The sequence below is a fragment of the Triturus cristatus genome, chromosome 9 (assembly GCF_964204655.1).
Source record: "Triturus cristatus chromosome 9, aTriCri1.1, whole genome shotgun sequence".
Taxonomy (NCBI): domain Eukaryota; kingdom Metazoa; phylum Chordata; class Amphibia; order Caudata; family Salamandridae; genus Triturus; species Triturus cristatus.
In genome coordinates, this window is record NC_140592.1 from 712570159 (window position 1) to 712591105 (window position 20947).

General features: G+C 41.7%; 1 protein-coding gene across 1 annotated transcript; it reads left to right on the forward strand.

The window, feature by feature from the left end:
- Positions 1 to 479: 479 nt before the first annotated feature.
- LOC146798573 (transmembrane protein 272-like) lies at positions 480 to 19660 on the forward strand. The gene is made up of 6 exons (XM_085625877.1): positions 480 to 524; positions 9320 to 9448; positions 9878 to 9923; positions 12782 to 12844; positions 15083 to 15262; positions 17372 to 19660. Exons 2-6 carry the CDS (start codon positions 9416 to 9418, stop codon positions 17590 to 17592), a joined length of 543 nt encoding a protein of 180 aa, XP_085482003.1. The 5' UTR covers positions 480 to 524; positions 9320 to 9415; the 3' UTR covers positions 17593 to 19660.
- The last annotated feature ends 1287 nt before the right edge of the window (positions 19661 to 20947 follow it).

The following is a 20947-nucleotide window of genomic DNA, read 5'->3' on the forward strand; positions in this document are numbered from 1 at the left end:
TAAATGGCATTACATGGGCACCTCAGAAGGAAGAAAATATACACACAAGATCCACAAGTATACAGAACCCCTGATCACCCTGCTTCTTTGCTAAAAGCCTTCATGTCACAGCTGGTTCTATGTCACTCTCAAAGTGTCGACCAGAAAGTACAGAATTCGAATTTAGCCCTTGCTTGAGAGGTACGAATGTGCTGCTCATGCTTCACGTGTCGGTGGGTGATGTATTTAAGAATCCATTGTTTCTAGGATTTTTTGTACCTAATCAATTTGTGGAATTTGTCCTGGTCGGGCTGATAGTATAAACGTGACTTTCCTCTTTAACATTCCTAATTCAGTAGCCCACATGTTTCATTGTTTCCTTGCAGGTGATGAATATTCATGAGCTTTCGTGTCGGGTGTGAGCCGTTAATTACATATTGGGCAATGTGACAGCGGTGCTATAAAACCTCTTTCGAGGCACACATTTACCAGCACTTGGACAGCCCGGCACCTTCTCTGCCAACAATCCTCAGACTTACAGGAAGGTAAGTGCTTGAATGCACGCTCTTTATTTGCGGAGGGTAGGGTGGCTGCCATGTTGGGATTTGAAGCTGCTGTAAGATCTCGACTGTTTTTAGTTTTCAACAAACTACATTTGGATTGTGTACTATTGAATTTTCCTGAGAGTGTGAGTAAAACGCCCTTTCTCTTATAATTTGTAATATTCATAGATGCACGTGCTATTTAAGTGTTTGGGGGATATTCCTGTGAATTTTTATTTCAAGGTTTTTTATTCCCGGTGAAAGCAGTTCATATCAATCTCTCGGGTAGGATTAGTTCAGAGCTAGGAGTGTGTCTAGAAAAGTGACCAGTGAACTATATACTCAGTGTCCGTAAAGACATGAAGGGGAATCTAAGAAAGTCGGCAGGTTCTCAGTGTACCCTAGTGTCTCAACCCTGAAGCAGAAGTATACAGACAATTCTTTCCCACGGTTTGAGGTGGTTTGTATTCTAACTGAGTCAGTCATTTCATTTCATTTTGGTACTTTATTTCGGTCATAGACCATTAAAGTAACAATTCTTCAGTGCAAGTACAAATACATCATACCATAAAAAGATAAAAACAATTCAGGATGTGTTACATACTCAGTAATAGCACTTTATTTGATAAAAACAGTAAAACCAAACAGTACAATGTTATACTTTGATATCTATAGAGTAAAAACAATTCATTTAAGATGGATGAATTATGTACTGAAAAATAGCACCAGTTAAGTAAAATCAATGAAACCGTACCATACATTAAAGTACATTTGTGTCTGACCAGTCAGAGGCCTAGGTAATGCCTACCAAGGGTCCGCCAGGTTGTTTGAAGTGGGACAGAGAGGATTGTGTTCCGATTGGGCCAAATACTCTTGAGATCCTTGCCGACAGAGAAACTTTAACAGAGGACGTATCTGCTCTACATATCCTCGAGGCTATCTTATGGTGGCGGGCTCCTAGATAGCGACGTAGGGGAGCTAGCCAGCTTTTCCTCTGTTTGTAGGTAGGGCAAAAGAACAGGAGATGGTCGGACGTTTCTTCACCCTAGCCACATAAAGGACACATTTTGGATCCACCTTGGTCAGGATTCCATTTGAATGTGAGTGTAGCAAGAGGGAGTGAACCTAGCCTGAACCTTAAATAAAGTGCTTTCATTAATAGAGGATCTATCTCAGTCATGTAATTCTCAAACAGTGGTACTGGTTTGAACTCAAGGAAGCTTTCAGTCTGGTGCCCAGGCCTATCTGGTTACATAGTTTAACCTCCCTGCTCTCCCAGTAGGCAAACGTCAGCTTTTTACAGCGAGGGGAGTGATAGAGCTTGGATCTAGTCAATGCTCATGCAAACCCCTGGAGCTGAGAAACTGCATCACAGAAGACAACCACCAGATTTTTCGTCCCGCCCGGTGATCTGTTCAAGAAATCACTCAAACCGTCCCTGTAATGTTCAGATTCAGGAGTGGATCATACACAACACCTACAAAGGATTGGCTTTATGCGGGTTACAGAAACTATAGACCATAACCCTAAGTCTTGCTTAAAGGCTAATGGAGTACTTAGTGGTAATTTGAGGGCTGCTCTCAGGAAATGATTCTCGTCTTTTTTCATTCCATTTCGATTTCTTTGGCCCCAGAGCTCTTCCCCATATGTAGCAGCAGCTGCGGCTTGGGACCTCCAGACAACAAGAAGGGTGGAGACTGGGTGCGAGTTGGTCTTAATTGCACATTTTAAAATAGGAGCTTCCCAGTGTTTAAAAATGAGAGTGCTTTTTACAAAGTGACCCAGGTGTTGCAGCTGGATAAGTGTATGCCAAGGGAGTCAAAGTCTGTCACTCACTCTAGTTCCACCCCCTCAAGGGATATATTCCCTATAAAGCCTCTATAGGGGTGGATGGCCGTAAACTTAGTTTTGCTTTCATTGATTGCTAGGCCATGGTCTGAGTAAACTAAATTGAAGTTATTCTGGAGAGTCTCCAGGCTTTTGGGAGTCTTAAATGCCAACAACGTATCGTCTGAGAACAACAAAGCAGGTTTCTTGGTTTCTCCTTGTACCGGGGAATCATTGTCGCAGGCCAGTAGATAGTCAATACCCCATTAACAAACAGCAAAAGCAGCATGGGAGCAAGTTTACAGCCTTGCCTTACCCCCTTATCTATCCCTAAAGCATCAGTAGTTTCGCCATTGGCTCCTCAACGAATTTGGGCAGAATTAACTTCAGTGGAGCCAAATAATTATATTAAGAAGGGGGCCAGGGAGTCCCAGGTCTCTGAGGATACACCATAGTTTATCTCTAGGGACCATATCGAATTCCGCCTTAAGGTCTACAAAAGCGATATAAAGACTAGCCCCATTTAAGTCGACCTCCGTCTAACTTATTGGTCGGTACCTAAAAATCTGGTCGACCACACTAGTTTTGGTGTGGAATCTGGCTTGAAAGGATGTCAAAATCTTGGTTTCATCGAACCAGAGTAACAATCGGTGTAGTATTAGCTTATTTGTTTTGACTGGAGTCAATGAGTCTAATTGGGAGATACTTTGCCGGGTCTGTCTTTGGGCCTTTTTTAAGGTTAGAGATTCTTTCCACACCTTTCCAAGATGTTGGGAGGTCTGCTCCTGCCATGACGGTGTTATCGAGCCGGGTAAGGTATGGTGAACAAATAGTGGATTCGGAGATGAACAGGCCCCCTGGAATTCAATGCTGCCAAGGGCTTTCCCCAAACTTCTGTGATTTAATGGCATTACAGATTTGCGACACAGTGAAAAATACTTCATTTCTGGAGGTGTCAGAGTTGTAGATAATGAAACCGAGTGTTGTGGCTTGTAAGGGACCATAGTTATCTTGGGTCTCCGGATTGGGGTGGGAGGGGGAAGAGGAGTATAGGGTTTTAAAGTGGGTTACCCAGTCCTGGGGAGCAATATTAGATTCAGGTTTCGCCAACACTGTCTTGGAGCCTTGTGAGATGACATGCAGAAGGCTGCCTGATTCCCTGAGTACACAGCGTTCAACATTTCGGTCCAAATGGCCATATCCCAGTTTGATTTTGCACATTTTTTGACAGCTTAGCAGTCTGGATGTTGTTTGGCAGCCCTCCCTAGATGGCACGGAGGAGGTGGCTATTTGCTATTCTCCAATTTCTGTTAAACCGCGAGTGTGATGCAGTCACAGTAGAGTTCTTATTTGAGTAGGGTTTGGTAAAAAAGCCTGATTCCTAACTCCGCGAACCATTTAGCATGGACGTCCATTACCCTATCGGAAGGCAGCTCAGGATGAACTAATAGGAGCAAGATGTAGGGCAGGCCCTGGTGTATGTGGGCGTATGTATTCTCATTATTCAATACAGTCTCCCATCCTACCTTCCTTCAATCATTGCTTACTTATATATCATCACAAGGTAATCAAGGGTCCTTATTTGACCTGTCCGTTTTGTCATGCAGTGTAAGAAACAGAGGAAAATGATCACTCTCCGTCCCATATAAACCTCCATATCTATAATGAGTTCCCAGAATCGGAGGTCCACAAGAAAATAATCAATACAACTCTGGCTGAAATGTTTTTTAAAGTTGGGCGCCTCTCTACATAGGATTTCACCCTGCCATTGCAGGTCCTCAGATGACAACATATATAGAGGTCCAGCAACTGCAGGTCTACTTTTGATGTGAACTTTAGACAAGGACCCGCACTCTGGGGAATACCCCAGGATTGATCTTCATCACCGATTATTTCCCTTTGGAAAGTGGTAGGTTTGAAACGTGTTAAAACTCCCAGCTACAATTACTACTACCTCCCACTTGGATTTTGAGTTAGTAATATCACTCAGTTGGTCTAGAATGGAAGACTCTGCTTACTTGGGAATGCTCCTGCTATAAACATTAAAATAACAGTAGTGTTATTTTACCTAAAGGGCAACCTCGAGGCCAAGTAGATCCATTGAATTGATTGGCAGTTGCTTAACGTGGTCTCCCGGAGGGATCTTAATCCATGTGGATAAACCACTTGAAAGTCTAACGGGGTTGGGTTTGCGAGCAGGCACATGACATTTCTTATACCCTTGTCTATGGGTTGGGACAACCTCCCAGGACTCTTTAAACATAATAATATTGGCTGTGTATATAAAGGGCCCTGAGCCCCCCTGGGCAAACTTACTCCCCAGTCCCGCAAAGTTCCAAGAGATGATACAAAAATCATTAGACCTGCATGTCTAGAGAGTGGAAAAATTGTTCACTGTGCAAGATGCAAGAACTAGTTGGAGGAACCTACACTCGGGGCTGCTCTCGGTCATGACTACCAATTGATGAAGGATTCCAGTCAATCCACACAAGAAGGAGAAGATGTGGTCTGAGGGTGCTCCTGGCTCTAAAGTAGGGGGACCCTTGTTTTGAACGGTATCTGGGAGTTATTGGGGGTAGAGGTTTGTAGACCATTCACAAAAGCTTAATGTGAGAACTGTAAACTAATGCAGTCAAAGGTGTCAGAGTGTGAAATACAACTCGCACTAATTATGTCAGAATGTATTACAGTGTAGCATTTTCTCACGTCTCTAATCCAGTGCATCACTTTATGTATCAGGGAAGCGTCATCTTCTTCGACACACAAGGGCACCTTGGGATACCAGTCATATATATCATACAGCTGTGGGAAAAAGCATTTAGGGTTAGTTTTAGACAATAGACAATTGGAAACTAGGGTGAGGCAGTATAGGTTTAGGAGTAAAATCAGGGTAAAGTAATGTAACCTGGTTATGTGAATCCTTGTAACCATCAACCTGGCTTGTCGATGAGTTTTCAAGGTGCTGGTATTTCGGCGAGGACTGTAACTCATCACATAGGGCCTTAATCTCAGCCCATGAAGAATTAGTAACTACCCATAGTTCTTTGATTGGGGCGCAGGTATCATCCGCTACATCTGACCGTTGTGGGGGGATTAGCAAGCACTCTGGAGTCATTTGGCAGCGTATCATTAGAGGCCAAAACAGAAACATTATTAGATCATGTAACCACAGGTTCTAGTGGAATGTGGGATTTAGAGGAATTAGAAGAAATACACAACGGAGAACTGCCGATAGTGGACTCCCCCGGGGCATTTCTTATTGAGCTAATTGCCATGAAAGGAGACCATTTGCCCTTTCCAACTTTTTTAAACAACTGGGCAACTTGTGTCTTTTTTGGCTTAGCACCAGAAGCATCAGGTTGAAGGATTTGATCTACCTCCTCTACAAGATGGTCTGTATCTTGTAGGGTACTGCTGTGGGATGGGCAGTCTACTGCTTTTTTCCCCGTCGATTCACCAGTGAGTTTTTCGGTGCTTTTCCTTTTCCCCGACGGTTGACAGGTTAAATATCACTCTGCAGGTATTTTAACTAAATAGTCACACTACAAATAACAGTCTTCCCTCCAAAAAACACTAAAAATTGGCCAGGCTACAAGCTTATGTGGGAAAACCATGAGGGGTTACTATTATTTTAAATGCCTAATACCGCTTGCCTCAGTGGGGGAGACTGTTTGATGATGAGTCCTGGATCCGGTCTTTGACATATTTGGTCTCAGTCTGAAAGGACAGCCAAACAGGCACCACAAAAGTCAGTAGGAATATGTTCGTAAGAGTTGACCTTATTTAGCATGGGGATTTGCAACTCGGCTGCAAGGCCAAGGGGGGTAGCCTGCCCTCCCACTTCCTGTCGCTGACGTGTGCAGGGCGGTACCGCCACTGGCCCGGGCATGGCCCATGTGGCGGGACTGCTCGCCACGCTTAATACCGCTTGGTAGATCAGGTGAGGGAGAAGACCAGGGACCGCCTCCTGGGGTCCTGGTGATGCTGGACTGTGTAGTACCCTCTGAAATGCCGCCAATTTCACCCGTGCAGCCAGACTCCTCGCCGTGCTTTATAGCGCTTGGTAGATCAGGTGAAGGGAAGACCAGGGACCTCCTCCTGGTGCCCTGGTGATGTTGGACCATGTAGTCTCCTCTGCAATGCCGCCAACTTCATCCGTGGAGTGGGACTCCTCGTCGCGCTTTATTGCATTTGGTAGATCACGTGAGGGGAAAGACCAGGGACTGCCTCCTGTGGCCATGGTGATGCTGGACCATGTAGCCCCTCTAAAACGCCCCCAACTTCTGTCCTTTATTGTATGAATTCACCTACTTAGGCAAACTCCCACTCTCTGAAGTATCACGGATTTTCCTGAATGGACGAGATGGTGTGATTAAAGTACTAATTACGTTTAGACGGAACTGAGGGATTTGGTTCAGATAAGAACATGTACTCAGTAGTTATCAGCAAGCCTGGTCAACATTTCTAATACACCGGTGCAACATGCGTATTTTTATGAATTTTGCTTTACAATTGTTATGTGAAATTCCCAAAACTAATCCCAGAGAGCACGGGAATAACACAAACCACCTGAATATAAGTAGCTTTTGTTCATGCCTCTTGCGTTTTCGCTCTATGTTTAAGTGCAAAATGCATTCTCACACCTAAAACGGACAGTTTCCACATTATTAAATGTGGCATATTATAATGGGTATGCGTGGAGTGGAAAAATGGATAAACACAAAAGAGAAAACAGGTGGGAGGCTTATAAATAATGAAAAGTAGAGAAATAATCCCGAGAGAAAGGCTAGGAATAGTGACAGTTAAATGACTTTTGGGCCAGATGTACGACCCTTTTTTGCATCCGCAAACTGGAGATCCTCCCGTTTGCGGACGCAGAAAAGTGTAATAGCATGTACAAATGCTATCTTGCGAGTCACTGACTCGCAAAATAGCATTTGCCACTCTCGCTGTTAGGAAGGGGCGTCCCTTCCTAATAGCGAATCAACATGCTATGTACTAATGTTTTGCAGCCGCATTTGCGGCAGCAAAACACTTGCCGTTTACCACCTACTTCAAGTAGGTGGTAAACCAATCGCAAAGGGGAAGGGGTCCCCAGGACCCCTTCCCCTTTGTGAGTATGTGGGGAAATATTTTTTAAGAGCAGGCAGTGGTCCCAGAGACCACCGCCTGCCCTTAAAAAAATGAAACTGAAAAGTTTCATTTTTCTTTTTTAAATGCATCCTGTTTTCCTTTAAGGAAAACAGACTGCATTAAAGAAAAAGAAAACTGCTTTATTAAAAAAGCAGTCACAGACATGGTGGCCTGCTGACCCCAGCAGGCCATCATCCCTGTGAATGCTAGCCATTCCTAAAGGGGTCGCAAATTGCGCCTGCCTCATTCATATTAATGAGGCATGCAATTTGCGATCCCATTAGGAATCACAAACAGTGTCTGAGACATTGTTGTGCATTCCAATGACCGAGTCGCAAATGCGACGCAATTTGCGACTCGCTAATTGGAGGGTCGTACATCTGGCCCTTTGTCTAATATCAGATAGTGTTTTGGAAATGGAAACTGAAAGTCATGACGTCATTGGGCTTCTTAACCGTCATTGGTACACTCTTAACTGCCTAATAGAAATGGGGGAGGAGGATGGTGATGAAATATCAAGTGTAACTGTCACACTACAAAAATATCATATCAACAATACTGACAACCAAAATATCAGCTAGGTCAGTAATTGTTTGCTGTACTTATCACTACATATATGTCTCTTGTCCAAAAATTGATTTTTAAAGTATGTAGATGTCAAGTTAAAATAGTAAATCTATACTTACCAATATACACGTAACCAGTGATGCAGTGAACCACCCCCTTAAGCAGCATAAGCGGGGGTTGCTCATTGGGTGAACGAGCGGGGTAACTGGGTCCCCCGAAAACGGTAATTCGATTTGTATGGTGCTTTCCTGTCTGCAAACCAAATGCTAATAAATACGATTAGTTAAAAAATGAACATAGAGGTTTGGTAGGTGGGTTGACATTCATTGCAAAATAAACAGAGACATGATGAAATGTTTAAAGTAGGGGAAATGCTCAGAGAGGGTGAAATAAAAAAGTGAGCATGAGAAAGAATAGTAGGAAAGAACAAAATAAGGATGAGAGACATAAACATGGGTAGATGGAAAGAGAGAGGAAAGAGCTGGTGGTCAAAGGAAGGTTGCAAGAAAGGAAGTACATGTCGTAAGATATAATGAAGAAAAGGTGTAAAGTAGGATGGAAGGGTGAAAGAATGAATGGATGGAAGCATGAAAGATTGGGTAGATGGAAGGACACAAGGATAGATGGAAGAGTGAAATGATCAACAGATAAAAGGGTGAATGGCAGGAAGAATGAAGAATTGGCAGATGGGTAAGATTGTAAGGAACGATGGTGAAAGGAAGAAAGGAAGGAAGGATGGATGGATGGATGGATGGATGGATGGATGGATGGATGAATGGATTAATATATAAATGGGGAAAGCATAAATGTATGAATTGATGGAAGGAGGATGAGAAGGTAAACAAAATTCTCCTAGGCGCAGGTTTGCTCACTTGGCATGCTGGGTGTGATCAGAGTTATGGTTAAAGTGAAGGTATTTTTATTTTCTTCCTTCTCCCTGGAACCTACCTCCACAATATTTTGGCAGTAGATGTTTTTTGTTACAACATTCTTGCAGCACGATATTTCTTTGGTCGATATTCTGACATACAAGTGAAAGGATCAGTGAGCAAGAAAGGTAAAGCAAGCTAATGAGTGAAAGAAAGAGTCAGATTGCAGCATAAAACAGGGAAAGAAGCACTGACAACAAAGAAAAAGAGTTCAAGGCAGTCAGGAGTGAGATGGCAAGGGAGACCAATAGAAAGAAAGAGTGGAGTTGAGAGGAACAAAATATATCAAACAAAGTTGTGCATTTGGGATTATCGAACTAACTAATCCTAAATTTTCTGCAGGTCGGCCAACAAGAAAAACGCCCATCATTGGCTCATAAGAACATCCTTGGTGAGCCGTGGGACTGAATCCGAAGAAAACCGACAAGCAACAGAGTCATGGCCCAAGACAGAGTGCATCAGGACTGCCAGGTAAATAGACAGATGTAAAAAACGTAGAAACATCAACAAATATCAATATGGAATCAATAAGGGCTTCTACTATACTTGAAAGAGAAGATTGGAAGTGTGGTTCTCTTTCACTTCTAGAACATTCTTTGTTGGCTGTGGAAGGACAGATGTGATGCTCACAAATGCCACTATGAAACACAAAGAGGACCTATGGTACAGCATGGGCACACACACATATCTCAATGGAAAATTAATCTCGTTCTTTACTGTCATTTTTACTTAGCATTTGTATAGCGCACCCTTATTGAGGCTTCGTAGCACATTTCATGGTTGAAGGCAGCATCAAGGCACGCCTGCCACAGCTCCCTGCTGGTACAAAGCAGACCCAAAGCTGCTCAATGCCCAGCTTGATCTCAGTTCTAATGCAATCACTGTCTTATGTCTGCACAGGACACATCAGTCAAGAGTTGCTGTTGCTGTGCCACTCAGTGTTTCAGTGAGTATTTGGTTATTTTACTTCATTTAAATTAACTAAGATTATCATTTTATTCTGGGACTTTCTTGGTGTTGGAGAGCTCTTGGTGTTTGATGATTGAGTTTCCCTGGAAATGGAAATCATTTTATTCGGAAAAATACGTTTCCAGTCACTGCTTTTCTCACAAATGCACATGAATTAGTTCCACCTTTGTGCCTAGTCACTGCTGAGCTTTTCCATGAATGGCTCACTGATGGAGTCTTCACCCTCATCTCCATTCATGCCTTGACATACCATCCGGCACAAACATCTGCACAGATGACAGGTCATTGCAGTCTCCAGGTCCCTGTGGTTTTGGGGACCTGGAGCCGTACTACACAGAAAACCTCAGGGGTGCAAAGGGCATGTGCGCCCGCTCTGTGCACCCCTGGGACACATTGGTATTACAGAAGGGGCCTCAGAGGCTTCTACGGCCCACTCTGTGTTACAGATAGCTCTGGCGCACGTGGAACACCAGCGCTATCATCAGAGGGTGTTTCTTCATTTGCACAGAGGCGTCAGCCCATGCACTTTGCCTCTGCGCCTGTGCCCTATTTTGGACGCAGACATGACTAAAGGCAGCCTTCTAGAGGGGAGAAAGGGGGTCCCATGGACCTCACAGACATCCCCTTGTGGGCGGGTGCAGTCACTCACTGCATCCACCTGCAAGGGGATCTCTCACCCCTCTTGAAAGTGCAAGTGGGTGCCACCTGCACAGTGAAACACGGAGCAGCTTTAAAGCAGCTGCGCCGTATTTATCTGGAATGCGCTGCCCCCAGGGCAGCACTGGTTCGCGGCTGCCCTAGGGGCAGAGCATTCATGTAATATTGCGCTCTTTCCCTGTTTGCGCACTGCACACCTATTTAATGGTGCACCATTGCACAAAGAGGGAAAGCCACCATATTTGTTACACGGCTCCAGATGTACTATGGGCTGAATCGCAATTCAGTTGGTGTTTGTACACACCGAACACCTTATTACCATACCTTCCTTTTCGACTGTGATAGAGATATTACTCTTGAGCACAAAATGAACATTCAGTAGGATTTGCAGAATCCTGTCCTATTAACATCAATGATGCAGGTTTCTGTCTGCGAATGGTGCAGAATGGTAGGGACAGAGGACTGCAAGGGGCAGCGGACCTCATCCCTGCCTTTGCATTCTTAAACAACATTTTATTTTATCATTCCACTTCCTGTGCTTTATAGGAACAGGAACTCCAATAAAAAATAGAATACGCATTTGGCAAATGCCTCGCTGGGTGCATGCAGCAGTACTTTGGAACTCTGGCGGATCCCCATTCCCAATAGCCCACATTTGCAAAGTGGAAGCTGTCCCTCAGACGCTACTTCTTCTTATGAGAATGGATACCACAGCGTTGGGTGTTAGTATTCAATCAATGATTTACAGCAGTTATTTGTTGAGGCTGGGGCCTGGAAAGAAGGTTGTTTTCAGCTGGCTAGCTAGATTTGCTTGAATAGATCACCTACTAAATGATACAAAACGTTTTGAACTTAATGCATAATGGGGTTGGGAGCTACAGAGGAGCCCTGAAGATAGAGATGATGTGGTCTTACTGAGGCTGGTGGTTGTATGGAGAATGCCCTTCTTTTGGGGTGATGGTGGAGTCAACTATGGGCCAGATGTACAAACATTGGGAAGAGTGATTTCCTAATTGCGATTTCCTGCAAATCGCAATTATTAAATCACTATTCCTAAGGTATGAAACTTGTTGAGTTTCAATTAGTGATTCCTAATGGGTCGTAAATTGACCTACCTCATAAATATTCATGAAATAGGTCGCAGTTTGCGACCCATTAGAAATCATAGCCATCACAGGGATGGTGGCCTGCTAGGGTCCACAGACCACCTTGTCTGTGATTGCTTTGGATTAAAGCAATGCTTTTTACTTTAAAATGCAGCCGTTTAACTTTCATGAAAAACTGAATGTTTAAAAAGAAAAAAATGAAATGCTTAAAAGTAAATTTTTAAGAGTAGGCAGTGATCTTTGGGACCACTGCCCGCACGTAAAAAATATTTGTGTTACATTCTCAAAGGGAAAGTGGTCCCATGGTATTCATTCCTATTTTGAATGGGTTACCACCAACTTTGAATTGGTGGTACAATATTTATGTTTTGTGAATGAAATTTGGTCCCAAAACATTAATACATACCACTGCGAATCGCTGTTTGGAAGGGATGCCCTAAACACTCCCCTTCCAAATACCGAATCGCAAACCAATCTTGCGATTCAGTAACAACTTAGAAGAGGGATCTGAGGTTTCCTTCAATATATTCTTAGAACGAAAGGCACATATTGAGTCGGATGCCAATACTTGCCTTCAGAGAGCACACAGGTAATGAAACCTAGAGTGAAACACGTGCTGGCAAAAAAGATTTTACATGAGTTCTTAACTTACAAAGTAGAGTAACAGTATGGCATGAACTTATTTTGCAATTGGAAATTATAATTCACTGCTTAAAATAGGAAAGAACAATAAATATGCAAAAAATATGTTTGAAATGAACTAAAAAAAAAATCACTTGCTGTGTGCCTTGAAACATGTTTTGTTGAGAATTACAAGATGTAAAGGGCTGAGAATTATACGACAGGACGAGAAGAGAATTATAGAAATAAGTGGGGTCCGGATGGCCTTTAAATCAGCTCTGTTTTCGATGTTAACCTGTTGCTGGCGAGAAGGTGAGGTGGTTAGGGACTGAACGTTTAATTTGAAAGTTGTTTTTTGTTTATTTAACCTTTCTAAATTGCTTCTACCTTTACTATCACAGATGAGTAGCAGTAGGCATTTCAGAAATTGATATGTTTTCTTTTTTTTCAGAATGGCTTCTTGGTCTAATGTCACTTGTTTGGATAGCACTGAGCATCGCTGAGATTGTCATTGGTAAGATCAAAGGATCTCATTGCCTCTTTGTACTCTTTCTTCTCCTCTCCACCCTGACATATGCATCCCTCTTTCTATCCTCTTTTCATCCCTTTTTCCAGTTCACCTCATGAGATTAGGAGATACCATCCCTGGAACGTTTTTTTTTAATGCTGAATGGATACATACTTATAACCTGTTGACTAGTAATGCCTTATTTGGTGTACGACATGTGATTTGGTATCTACCTCATTAACGAGGACGTCGTCGATCTTTGTCCATCTCTTTTAAGAAAGATTTTGTTAGTACTCGAGCAGAACTTCTGTGACACTTTGGTTTGTGGTAGATCATTAAGCCCATACTACATCTCACCAAGGGGCTGTCTCCGGCGACAGGCCCACCCCCACCTCTCCACTCAACTAAGGCATCCTTAATTTCACCCTATAAAGGAGCTTTCTCTGGACTGTTGGCCATTTGCAATGTTTTGAAACTCAATAAATACATGTAAAGTAGTCTCTGTTGGAAACAGTCCCAAACAACATCTCTGGATAGTTCTTTTTTAAATACATATTTTGGCCAAAACCCTAATGCTACTCACTCTTCAGCATTTTTTTTTCTTTTGGAAGAACAGAACTGCAAGCACCAAAATGCACTAAGACAAATGTCTGAGTAGCCGTGAGGGACTCAAATGTTTCCCTAAAGAGAGCTGTCATAGTAAATTAATTGAGTGCCTCTTAAAAATAGTTCTCACCTCCCCGACTGTAATCCAAGGGCAAGAGGTTGAGGGAACCTCTGCCAATATTCAGGATGTGACTCACCTCACTTCTTGAAATTATTGCAGGTAACTCATCCGAAGGGAATTTCTGTGTTTAGATTCAACCAACCTAAGCATACACTCTACAATTTTCATAGGATAGGATTTCATTAACATTCTTGCTATGACACTGCTCATAAGCATGATCTCTTTTGTCTCACATTTTTGTGAGAGCTCTGAGGTGTGACTGCGGGTGTTATATAATGCCTCACAACTTACAATTGAGTTAGTAGTGTAAGTCATGGATTGTCATGTGATCCCAAAATGATCCGATGAGCTATAAGAAAAGCATTTAAAATACAATTAAAATAATAGATTGAAAGAATTAGCTAGAACATGAAACTGACCGGTAGGAAGAGAGAGTGAGAATGTGAGTGAGAGAGTGAGAGACAGAGAGAGAAAGAAAGAGAAAGAGAGGGTCCAATAAAAATGATTGATTGGAAGATGGCTAGAATTAGAGCAAAAGAACAAAGCAAAGGAGGAGATGAGGATTGGAGAAAGGGAGGAGAAAAGAATGAGAAAAAGAAGTTGACAAGGCACAGGTGGTTTAAAAAGAAAACCAGAGTCAAGTCAGGCGGTGTGTTAAATCATGTGTTTTTAAGCTAAACTGCTTTAGGCCCCCATTTCAAGTTCAGGGCTAAATGCTGATCTCTGTGTAAACTAAGGGATGGGGATTCTGAGTTGTTTGATAAACATACCCTCACAGTTTTCCCTGATGGAATAAATTAAGGTAAAGGCCATTAGGAATGCCAAAATATGTGGAACTTGGTGTGTATACAAAACAGTGAGGGATGGAATGCTTGAATTAATCTAAGACACTGGTAATCACTCAGGCCGCATCCCAATCCATCATTATTTGGCACACAATGCCGACTCATTTTGGACCCAGCTTTATGCAAATCAACCTTGACCCTGCTCCAATAGGAATAGTCCAGCCCGAACTGCCAAGCCAGGACCTTCCTGAACCGAAAAACACACAAACCAGAATTTGGTGTGCTACCTTAATAATTGTACATGTTATGTCTCAGTTGCAAGATGAAAACTAGGAAGAGGAGGCATTTACCATAACTGGGGTGGTAAATACCTCATTCTGTGGTAATGGTATTACCAAGTGTGGTAAAAGCCTTCACTGACCTAACTCGGAATGAGGTCCATTGTCTTTCAACAACAAAACACACAACTGCATATCCCAAGATGGTTTTGTCTAGGAATGTGCTTAGTGGCCTGGAGATTTGAGGCCATACTGTCTGCATTCTATACATTTTAATAAGACTAGTTCCTCCTATCAGGTGAGTCTGGAGTATCTGGCAACGTGTTATTTCCTGGTAGAAGATAAAACTAAATATCAGCCACCCTACTGAAGATTTCTTTGGCAACATTTCATTGCTCTGTAATGCAACACCTATTGTAGTTATTTCACTGGTCTGTTGTTTTCATACTTACAGGTTCTGTTTATCTGCATGAATGCCCAGCACAACGCTTCATCCCTATCTACCTCATCGTCAATGGCGTCACCGTCATCATCATGTCCCTCCTCTCTATTGTGGCTGGACTGAGGCCAAATAAGCTCGTCTATGGCATCCTTGCGCTGTTGAGCCTCTTTTGGTTTGCTTGGCTTATCACAGGTAATACCTTTACTTATGTCGTACAGTTCTAGGGAAAGTTATCATCAACGATTGGAAGCTATCAATCACGAGATAACGAATGAAATTAGCAGTCCATTTGCAACATAATTTATAAACACAAAGTGCCATCCATAGGATGGTGGATGAAGAAAGGGCTTTAAAATGAGACAACAAGCCATTTACAAGATAGTGAATGAGCATGAAGTGGTGGGTATATTGATTATCATTATCAATATACTTACAGATAAAGTGATCAGATATGCTCCTTTTTCTGAATGGCTAGTTGTACAATTTATTAACATCACAACAGAAAATAACCACCACAATGTACATTTTTGGGCAAGGTAAGACAAGTGATACATTCTATTTCTTAGTAAAATACTAAGATTCTTTGTGTATTTTTGTATTTAAGAGCACTTATAGTGGTTGCTAAAATTGGTCTGAATGTAATTTTTGAAGCATCATTTAAAATATGATATATTTGTCCCAAGTCAAATTTCCCGCGGCAGCTTGTTCCATAGATTGATTCCAAATACCTATATTTTCCTGCCTCCAGATCTCTTATTTGTTGCATTTTATTGGCGATATTTATATTGGGTTGATGTAGCCCCAGAGGTTATCACAGTGCTTTACATCGGCAGATATTTTGTACTGACAGATGCAGCTTAAAAAAAATGTCTGGTTAACTTACAAACTGGGTGTGGCCAGGTAAAATTCATATAAGAACAATCATTGACATCTGCATAAATTGATAGGAGGTGCTGTGGATTGGCCAAGAGGGGACATTGGGTAGGGAGAGAAGTAAACGGAGAAGGTGAAATGTTTCAGTTCTTTCGTGGAGATACGGGCAGGGGAGTTTGGCACCTGTCTGTTTCTCAAATCTTGACACCCTCATTCAATTATTATTCAATGGTCTGCAAAGGGTGGCAGGTACATATTTATTTACGCCTTGACTAGAATGGAGGAACCCAGCATCAATCAGAACTCAAACATAAGCACAAGACATGTAGTTCCTCCGCAGGCCCTGCCTGTGAGCAGGCCAGAGTTTGCGCAGGGGTCGGAATTTCATGTTGTATGGAGTTTACAGCACCCACTAATTACCAGGGGCAATATAGTCCACACCGTTCATAAAATTTGGGCAACCCAGAATTGCCAGATTTGACAGTTGAAAAGTACATTGTTTATCATGAGATGCAGATTGTGGTGTGTTAAGCAATAAGGCCTACCTGATCTACTGGGCTAGAGTGGGTTTGTTTTCTTAAAACAGTTGGACCAGGTCTTTACCATCTTGGTTGAAGCTTCCAAGCAGCTTTTCCAGCACAGAAATGAAAATTATATTCTAAGTGGTAAACTGGATTTTACCATCAGTTGTAGGCTGAGCTCTATGATAAAGGGAAAAAATATATATCCTACTCAAAAAGTATTTCAAACAGAGCCTTACCTTACTCACCACTGATAGAAAGCCATTTTAACATAAAAAATAACCTTAAAGTTTCAAACTTTTATCAGTGGGGGCCAGAGATTGCCCCAGTGAGTGAAAACACCTGAAGTAGGGACTTCGGAGAGATTTTCCTTAATCTGCGACACATCTCACTTAGTACCGCTAAGGTCCACCCAGTTTTACTGTAGCCCCCCAATGACTGCTTCCTGATTGCAAATAATTTCTTCTCCAAAAAGGTTACGCTATCTAAATGCATCTCTGTTATTTCCATGGTAAATATTGAAAGTGAAATTTTACACTTATCTTTTGTGATATTTAATGTTATTAGTCCTCTAATCCCCCCCTCATGCGTTAGAGAGCTTTGGCCGAATTGTTTAATATAAATCGAATATACAGTGTCTTTAAGCTTATATTATAGAACTGTTTAACTGAAAGATTCATAGTTTTATCATTGGTATCAATGTACCTTCTGGAGATTACATCTTATGCCAGGAAAAGGGAGTTATACGTATAAGTAGAGTTTTAAGTGACACATGGTGGCTGTTGCACTCATGGGTTTTGTAGAAATGTGGGTGAGTAAAAAATGTAGGATTATTTTAAAGATGGTCCGGCAAGGATCTGAGATCAGTGCTGGGGATATGATAAACCTCTGTTTTTTCACCCAACAGGGAGCGTCTGGACTTTCCCGCTGTACCCCAACTACACGAACTGCAACAGAACCGTCTACCTATTTACGTTCTCCATCTTGATCATCCAGTGGATCGTCCTGGCGCTGTCCCTCCCCGCGATCATTGTCAAACTTTTCTCCTCTTTCCTCGCTTGTTCTTCTTGTTCCTCATGCTGTCTTTGTTCTCAGTGCTCCTCTTGCGTTTCCTGTGTTACTAAATGATGAACTTAAGGCTCCAAAATCCTTACATTTTGTTAGAAAACTTGCAGTTCCATGGACTATTTGCACAACGGTGCCTCAAGAAAGAAATTGGTTATTTTGTAAATTCATAATTGCTAATGGATGGTTTTGTTGCACTGACAATTAGGGACCACCTTTCCTCCTGACTGACACATCATCTACACACCAGGATGATGGCCCAACCCTATTATTATTAGGCATGTAGTTTAACAATAAAGACCACATGATAACCAAAGGTGTAGTGTATCCTGATTTTGCACAAAGGCAGAACACATGTAGGGACCAAAGGTAAAACTTGGCTATGAGAGAGGGTCACTGACAAGTGGCCCATGTATAGCGCCAATGGAAAACATGGCATGAACTCAGCCGCGGCCGGTGTAGGTAAGACCAGTGGGGCATCGAGGCCGAGTGGGGGAGAAGGGGTATTTTGAAAGATGAAGACGATGAGATGTCGAATCCCCCCCTACTTGGCCCCACCACACTGCACAGGCTGCAGCTGCATGAACTGTTCTTCCACTTAAGTAATTAACTGTATTTTGAATATCCTAGTGACACAGAACTTATAGATTTACTGGGTTTGCTGTTGTTCCTTTTAGAGGGTATGTATTTCAGCAATTCGGACTGCACTCTTCCTATTGAAGGAGGGTTAATATTGATTTATATAAGGTTGCTCGCTGTCACAAAAATGTAACAGGTGTTGCGATTCGAGTTATTTTACAGGCTACAAAATCAGTAAACTCTTAACCAAGATTTGCACAGGAAATCATTTTTTCTAGAATAGTTTTGTTAATTGCCTGGTACAGCACACAACAACGAGCACAATTTGGTGCACCAGCGAACTATCATGGTAAATAATAAAAGATTACCACCTACGGCTCACAACAAAGGTTTTTTTCAGATCATTATGATGACCCTAGACAGCCAACATTTCTGGGAATTGAGAAAATTGAGCCACACTGTTGAAATAGTGTAAGATGGAAGCGTGTGTTGGAAAGAGAAGGCGGCCGAGGTTTACTAAGGCTTCATGCCTGTGCAGGCAGCCACAAAGTGGCGCATGCTATTCACTATTAACAGCACAATCTATGTTCCAATGGGAAGGTGAACGTTACAGATCACACAAACTGTTGCTTGAAGGTGGCATTACTAGGGTGGATCAACGCAAGCATGCACAGGTTCTGACGCAAAGCCGGCTCTATGAAGCATGGCAAGACCAGGCCTTGCTAGTAGAAGAAGGCTCAAGAAAAGTACATTTTATTTTGTATTCATTCCATATGGGATGCAGTGCACAACACATATCCCATGCACTGGAGCCTTCTGAGTTTGTTTACAAATAGAAATTAGTTCTGGAATGGTATGTCTCCAGCATAAACCCTATGTTAGACAGTGAACACTCACAGATGTACCATGATGCCAGCGCCTTTGTGATTTATCAGACGGAGCAACACCAGTTTAAGGTCAATCTTGGTAGATTCGAAAATAATGTGGGTGCCATGCTGAGCTGGGTGAAATATGTGTACATCTGGGCCTGCATGTGTACTTCAAATAAGAAAGGTATACATATAGACCTAATTTGAAATGAATGTTTCCTTGTGTAATGTAACTGGTGCTCGTGTAAAGCGCTCCGATACCTGATACCTTCGGGTCAAGCTCGCGCTATATAAAACTAAAAATAAAAAGTGATAAAGTACCTCTAAGGCGAATTGCTGAATGCCATAAGTTATACATTTCTCTATTTAAAACAATAGTAGTTATTTTATGTGAGTGATTATTTGGTGCTTCTCCTTTCAGTATTTTATCTTAATGTGACAAGTCAAAATGAAAAACATTTGAGGGTCATGGAATCACAGGTGTAACGCCTTTGCGACAGGGTAATGACTGACATACAACTTTAGAGGTAGAAAAATGCATAGCGAATAGTTTTTTCCAGTACACCACTACTTCTTACTAATGAAGAAAATGTGACTGTTAACACATTCAAAATCATGTATGAATATATGATTATTATTTGTTGTCGTTGTTATTGTGCTTCAATAAATTAATTTGTTTGGAATCCTGGAATCCTTTAAATAATTCACACCTAGATATGAATGGGATGCACAAATACAATTAAAAGATTGTGTTTTAAAGACACTGTCGCATTTTTGTTCTTGAATGTTCTTTTGTGTTCTTCGGCATTTTCCTTCCTGAGCAGAACACTTGCTAATGTACCAGATATGCCATTGCATTTTTCAGTTCAGTTCAGTTCATAATCTTTATTTGAAAAGACAATCACAACAATACACACAACATTTCCATTAGAGGATAGGTACACCCTATTATCATAGTAGTTTGTATGTATACAAAATTATTTAACATTGCTATTCAAGGATTTCAGAACCGTATAAAAGTTAAGAAGTTCACTAAAAGCGTAAGACCATTGTATTCATTAATAAACCGCACATATTGTTCTAAAATGCTTGAAAATGTTGATTTCCATAAAAATATCAGTCAGTCAGTCAGTCAGAATATCTTTATTCGACTTATTACAAGTCATACAAAGAACAAAAAAATATAATTACTTTGCAATGCAATGCCTACTATACATCTATTTACATTTCCCACACAAAAAAACCTAATAAACAAACAGAAGAAAAATTTTAGACATGGATAAAATATTTCTATACAAATCTATCACGTAAACATGCTCAAACAACAAGAGAAGTATTAAAGTAAGCTATGGCTAACAGGTTTCGCCCGCATTGCGGCTACCAGAAAGTTTGCCATACAAAAAGTAACATGTATGTTAGGTAGTAGTTGTAGAAAGAGCAGGGCTGGTCTTACTTGGACAAAACCAGCTTTTTTCAAAATAGGCAACAAATATTTCTTTCTCTGCTCATGGTATATACTACAAAACATAACAAAGTGCAGAGTATCCTGCACCGAAAAATTGTCGCAGCAGCACGGTGGGGCCTGCTCAGGCTTCTGCCAGGTCTTAAATGAACCTAGATAAAAATGTATCAAATTAAATCGGAACTTTGATAATAAAAACCTGTGATATGGGAATGTGACAAAGTTCAAGTAGGGGGCGAGTGAGGGTGTACAAACCAGGAGGTTATGTGCCCTTACTGCGGGTTTCAACACTTCGAGATCCTCCCTCCGTGCTTCCTGCCTATCCCTAAATAACTCTTTGATGGTTACTATGTCCTGTCTCCTAATATTTTCCGGAGATGAAAAAAGATCTGGGCGACCCAGATCTGCAAGGGTTTTAGCTACATATGCCAACCAAGGGATACTGGTGTATTTATCCAAGGATAAGACATCGTGCAAAATCTTGTGGTTCAGAGGTAGGTCATCATTT

What these genes read in the sequence shown, in the direction of transcription:
- LOC146798573 (XM_085625877.1), top strand. Translation starts at nt 9,416, where the DNA reads ATGGCCCAAGACAGAGTGCATCAGGACTGCCAG. An exon ending in CATCGCTGAGATTGTCATTG is followed by an intron (nt 12,845 to 15,082) that starts GTAAGATCAAAG and finishes TCATACTTACAG; the next exon opens with GTTCTGTTTATCTGCATGAA. An exon ending in GTTTGCTTGGCTTATCACAG is followed by an intron (nt 15,263 to 17,371) that starts GTAATACCTTTA and finishes TTCACCCAACAG; the next exon opens with GGAGCGTCTGGACTTTCCCG.